Here is a 6,000-nt window from a genome sequence, read left to right on the forward strand (position 1 = left end):
ATAGGAGGAAAATAGTGAACAGGCTGATATTGGCAAACTGGTTACATGTAGAGCAGTGACAAATGGAATTCAGCCTGGAGAAATGTGAGCTAATGCTCTTGAAAGGACCGACATGGCAAGGGAATTTCAGTTGAATTATAGAACTTTGGAAAATATTGCATTTCAGAAGAACTTTGTCCACCAGTAGATCCATGAAGGTGGCATAGATGATTAATTAAGAAAGATTAGAGGATATCTACTTTTTGTTAAATGAGGAATAAAATGAAAGAGTAAGGAAGTTATGCTGGTTGAACCACAACTGAGGTGCTGCAAGAATGCTGGAAGGATGGGATTGCAATTGAGGAGAGGCAGAAGAGATTTACCAGGATGTTGCAGGGCCTGAGCTAATAGGAAAGATCAGATAGACTCAGGGTTTGTTTTCCTTGGAGCACCAAAAGTTATGGGGGTACCTAAAAGAGATATGTAATATTTAGGGGCATAGATAGAAGGGACGGGAAGTTGTTGTTTCCACGAGTAGAAGGTTCAGTAACCAGAGGGCATTGAAGGCTAAAAGGGTGATTGAGCATCTTTTCACTGGGAATCTGGAACTCACTGCCTGAAAGGGTGGTTAATTCAGAAACCCTTTAAACATTTAAGCAGTGTTTAGTTATTCATGAGGTGGCAACAACCTAGTGTTATTATCACAGTACTGTTAGACCAGAAACTGGGGTAATGGTCTTGGGTTTGAATCCTGCAACAGCAATCTGGAATTGAGTCCAGTGATTGTCAGGAAAAACCCACCTGGCTCACTAATGTCTTGTGTGGAAGGAATCTGCCACCCTTGTCTGGTCTGCCCTACATGTGACTGTGCACCCACAGCAATGTGGTTGACTCTGAGCTGCCCTCTGGGCAATTATAAAAGGTTAATAAATGCTGTTCGTGCCAGTAATGCCCTCATCCTGGGGATGGAATTTTAAAAAGTTTTGTATTTATCGCCCACAGTTCTGTGGGGTAGGAGCTGAAAAATGGTATCAGTGTAGTCAGATCTTTTGAGTGGTTCAGATTTGACAAGACGATTGGCTGCCTCCTGAGCTGTAGGCACCTGAGCACTTTTTATAAGAGGAGTGGGTGTCAACCAAGGAAGCTGAAGCATTAATTTCTTGTGCGTGAAGACGCAATGCTCAGATGATCTGCAGTTTGCATAACTAGGTAAAAATCAGCATCCTGCATTCGGTTTTTCAAACTTTTTCAGGAATCTATTTACAACTTTATATTTTTCCTAGTTACAGACATAATAATTCCTGGAAAATCAGGATTAATGTTGCATCATTTTTACCTAAGGTATGCATTTAACTGTTTATTTTGGTGAATGCATAAAGAGTGTGGAAAATTTATTTGTAATAAAAAGCATCTGATTTGTAGATTTTTATAACATTTAGTATCTGTTTGTACACAATCTTTGGTATTTGTCTTATCTATGTGAAGAAGGAAGTCCTTTTTAAAGAAAAAAAGCACCAATTCAAAAGGTACTGTTACCCTATGACTGCATCATCTAAAAATGCGTTAGAGAGAAAAAGGAGCTCCCAAAATCGGGGGGAAAAAAAAAGCCCTTGAGAAAATCTGAGCAAAAATAATTATTTTGACCCCTGGTATGGGAGTAATTCCTTTGTGTAATAGACATAGTCTTGCTGTCAGCTGTTCTTTCTTTTGCACTGTGAATTTGAATCTTCCACCTGTGAGAAGAGAGCAACTCTCTTGACATTCCCTTGAAAGTAGTTGTTGACATTTAACTTGGTGGGTATGCATGTGGGTGTCTGGAAAGTGGTGGAAGCAATTAACATTTTGGATCTTATTGAAAACTCAAGGTAAGCATAACAAAAGTCTGCTGCATTTGTTTGTTTCCCTCGTTATTTTTGCAGGTTTTTATTTTCTTGTTCCAAAGGTCTATGGATAATGCAATCTGATTAAAATTCCAGCCTGTAAATTAAGATATTGTTTTGTAACTGAAGCAGAGAAGTTTACAGGTGAGCATTTTGCTTATCTGCATCTGTACTGACTCTGCTAGGCAATCCAGACTAAATCCACTGCCCTGCTCTGCTCTCTCTGCATAGTTTCCAATGTTTCAAGTATTTTATTCCATCTGCCCTTTGAAATACATAGTGAGCTCTCCCTAAACTACTACCTGTGGCACACAAAAACATTGTTTGCCCCATAATAAATATTTGGCATTGAATGTGCTAACCTTTTAACAAGTGGTTACGAAATCATGTCATGGGCAAGGATTAAATATTGTACTTAGTTATTTCACTTTTATTTAGTCTAGTTTAACTACTTTCTGATCATATTGCAACTAACTTTAGAGGCAAGATTTTGATTTTTAATTTTTTCCCTCCTTTTTAGGACAATGCCACAGAAAAGGCTGAAAAGGAGGTAAGGTCCAATCTGGGAACCAGAATGGTGTCAAAATTAGTCGCCATGAATGGAATAGAATATTGCACATTAGAATCACTTTTTTTCCTCCCAGCCCTAGCTGATTATTTGTACTAAAAGCAGACTTTGGGAGAATGGATCTGAAGCTTCGCACTCCTCTTCGAGATGAGACGGTACAATGAGAACAGTTCTACAGGGAATGTTTGTCATCTAACAAGGGGGGATGTGCAATGAGAAACTTCCTCCTCGGAACTTGTTTGTTTGCTGCTTCAAGCTGCGCCCCTTTCTCATCAGAAAAATCTAAAATCAAGATATAAAATTTCATAAAGGATTTTTAAAAAAAATCTAAGCGTCCCACTTTGATCAGAAAAGCAGATTTTATTCCTTTCTCCCAATTACTACATTTGTTTAATTAAACTTCAGTTTAATTAAATACTTTAATGTTTTTGTTTAATCTCTTTTGAAATAACTTGTTACCTAAAGTTCATGAATTAAGATTTGTGAACTTTAAACAACTTCAGTGTTTACCAAGAAAATTATCTCATGTTAAAATTAATTTCTGCAGCCAATTTAGGATGTTGATCTTTTGGGAGAATAAAAGCTGGAAAGTTTTATTTCAATGCACCAAAGCTTGCTGCATAGAAGATCTTAGACGAGATTAACCAAGTGATTGCATTGTTGATAATCTTCGTGCTTGCGTGTATATCACGTGAAAGAAAGCCTGTATTTTTACTTGGATGAAGATGGGAAAATTCTAGATTATCTGTAACATCCTAGTCTTAGGTTCAGAAGGCATAAAGAGTTGCATATAGATAATAGTAAATTGCTTGTAAATATTTCTGCAGATTTGTAATATATTTTTATACTTTAAAATGTACTGTAGATTTCAATTTTGGTTTACCTTTTAGAAGCATGGAAGCAAATTTTGAAATGTATATATTAAGGTAGAACAAATGTTGAAGGATAATGTAATTTTCTTGATCTGCCATAATAACTGTTAACAAAACCCCACAAAAAGCACCTTGCCTAATTATAAATATAAAGTGACATTTGTGGTTTTTTGCAAATGCCAGTTGCTACTGCTAATGTCTTAATGTATTGTGCAAGATGTAAACAGCATGACTTGGATTGTGTCTTTAAAGTTAGATTTTCTGGACAGACAGGATTTTTAAAAAAGCCTGTAGTACCCTTGTTTCGCACAGTTGTAAACCCTTCATGCAATGTATCCTTACCTGAGCACTTCATCTGTATCCACTGCTTCTTCCCATCCAAATCAACTTGCTACTGCTTTTTCAGCTACATTTTTATAATAAAGTATAAAATGAAATGTTTTGTATTTCCTGTCATCTTTAGATTACCGATAGTCGTATTCTCTGTATGTATGGGCCCAGTTTGTATTGCGTAGCCAAACTCTATATGAAGCAAACTGAGATGCATGTCATTATATAAAACCGAAACGCTGACACAAAGTTAAGTGTAAAGGTTAACAATAAAGAATTAGAAGCTAGTCCATCCTTATGTTCACCTAGCTTCTCCCTTCCTCCTAATCCTAAACATTCCAATGAAAGGTACTTGTTAACTTACCTTTAAATAAAGCAGTGGCTTATCAGTTGCAAATTTACAAACTCTTTCATGATATTCATTATGCTTAGTAATTCACCAGGGAACACTTCAAACAGTTTGGATTTTAAGTGCCGATTTGTTAATCGATTTGTGATGATTATAAAATACCAGCCAAGCTAGACTAGTTTTCACTTCTGAAAAATAGATGGCTACATTTTGTAAAAGAAAAGTTGAAGATAGAGTTGAGAGCTGCGACGCCAAATTAAAATTTTGAAATGAGTATTGCGTGCTGACTTTGGAGAAGAAAAGTATTGTTAAAAATCAGAGCATTTGTGCAAAACTTCAATGGTGACAGCTAAAACTGATTCCAATTGAACATTTTTGACTTCTTGTAAAAGAAATTCTTGCTCCAAATTTGGTTTAGAACAAGATGCTAAAACCTTCATCCCACTAAGGGAGTTTTGGAGATGAATGCCAAAGAGGTGCTAAGGGAAAATGAGAGTTTGGGAGTTATTTGGGCCAGTCCAATATTGCTTGTATATCAAGAGCCAGAAGTGTCTGCTTCAACAATGGAACTCATCTGTAAATTGAAAGTAGTGGCAGCGACCTGTGCAAAGGAAATTATTTAATTTGAGGCATAATCTTGTACACCTATCTTTAGCCACTCAAATTTTCATCTGGTTAAATTAGTAGTACAGCCAACTCTGTTTAATTTACAGGATCTAGGAGCTACTGGCAAGACCAATATTCGTTAGCTGTTGTTTTTGGGCTTGATGGTAATAGTGAGCCATGCTACTTTGAATGCAACTGATTAGTTTGCTAGGCTATTTCAGAGGTTAGTTCAAAATTATCTACCTTGCTGTGGGTGTCGCACATAAACCAGACACTGCAAAGACAGCAGATTTCCTTACCTGAAGCGTTTTCATGCGCCATATTGATCCTCTCAGCAATCTGGTCATCTCATGGCCATCATCATTCATATACTGGCTTTTTAGAACATAGAACATAGAACAGTACAGCACAGAACAGGCCCTTCAGCCCACGATGTTGTGCCGACCATTGATCCTCATGTATGCACCCTCAAATTTCTGTGACCATATGCATGTCCAGCAGTCTCTCAAATGTCCCCAATGACCTTGCTTCCAAAACTACTGCTGGCAACGCATTCCAAGCTCTCACAACTCTGTGTAAAGAACCCGCCGCTGACATCCCCTCTATACTTTCCTCCAACCAGCTTAAAACTATGACCCCTCGTGTTAGCATTTTCTGCCCTGGGAAATAGTCTCTGGCTATCAACTCTATCTATGCCTCTCATTATCTTGTATACCTCAGTTAGGTCCCCCCTCCTCCTCCTTTTCTCCAATGAAAAAAGTCTGAACTCAGTCTGTTTGGTAAGTCGAATTTCTGTTCTTCAGCCCACTCTTGGATGTGAACTCATGTTTCTGTATTGAAAGTTGAGGTCTCTGGATAAGCGAGCCCAGTAAAGTAATCATAATGCTGTTACGTTACCATTCAGTATTCTTTAAGAAGTGTTCATTTAAAATGGTTTTAATTTTATTGAAACTGTAGTTAAACAAGAATGCTACAAATATTGCAATTCAGATGGGAAAATTATTGATACTTGCCTACTATGTTGGGAAGGTGTCTAGTCTCATTTTGTTCAATGATGTACAAGTTGGAGAATGCCACATCCAGTTCAAAAGGGCATAAAGGAAAAGTTGTGAATATCAAATAGGTTAGGCAGCATCTGTACTGAGAGTTAACAATTACAGATGCTAATGTGACTTTAACCCGTTTATTTTCTCCAAAGCCAGAAAAGACTCATGTTTTTGTTTGAACATTTGTTCATGCATAGAAGATGGACATATCCAAAATTGACCCACAGCTCAAATCTTTATTTCCAGAACAAAGGTTTTATACTGTGTAACACTAGTACTCTTCAAATCAACTGTCCTACAAATAACAGTTACCAATCAAAATGCTGCACTTTATTCACCCCATCTCAACCCAATTGTGTTTCTACAGTCC

At 37.2% G+C, this 6,000-nt stretch overlaps 1 protein-coding gene across 3 annotated transcripts in view; it reads left to right on the forward strand.

Annotated features, from left to right (window-relative positions):
* aebp2 (AE binding protein 2) overlaps nucleotides 1-3,736 on the forward strand; it is a 68,288-nt gene extending 64,552 nt beyond the window's left edge. For 2 of the 3 annotated variants that reach the window (XR_007249782.1, XM_048554080.1), the window contains 2 exons: nucleotides 2,380-2,409; nucleotides 2,504-3,736. Coding sequence is in view for 1 of the 3 variants with exons in the window: in XM_048554080.1 (XP_048410037.1) it covers nucleotides 2,380-2,409; nucleotides 2,504-2,513 (40 nt within the window). In the remaining 2 variants the exon portion in view is untranslated. Of the gene's footprint in view, nucleotides 1-2,379 lie in introns of all 3 variants that reach the window. The other variant, XM_048554079.1, reaches the window with a different exon arrangement.
* The last annotated feature ends 2,264 nt before the right edge of the window (nucleotides 3,737-6,000 follow it).

The sequence above is a fragment of the Stegostoma tigrinum genome, chromosome 25 (assembly GCF_030684315.1).
Source record: "Stegostoma tigrinum isolate sSteTig4 chromosome 25, sSteTig4.hap1, whole genome shotgun sequence".
Lineage (NCBI taxonomy): Eukaryota > Metazoa > Chordata > Chondrichthyes > Orectolobiformes > Stegostomatidae > Stegostoma > Stegostoma tigrinum.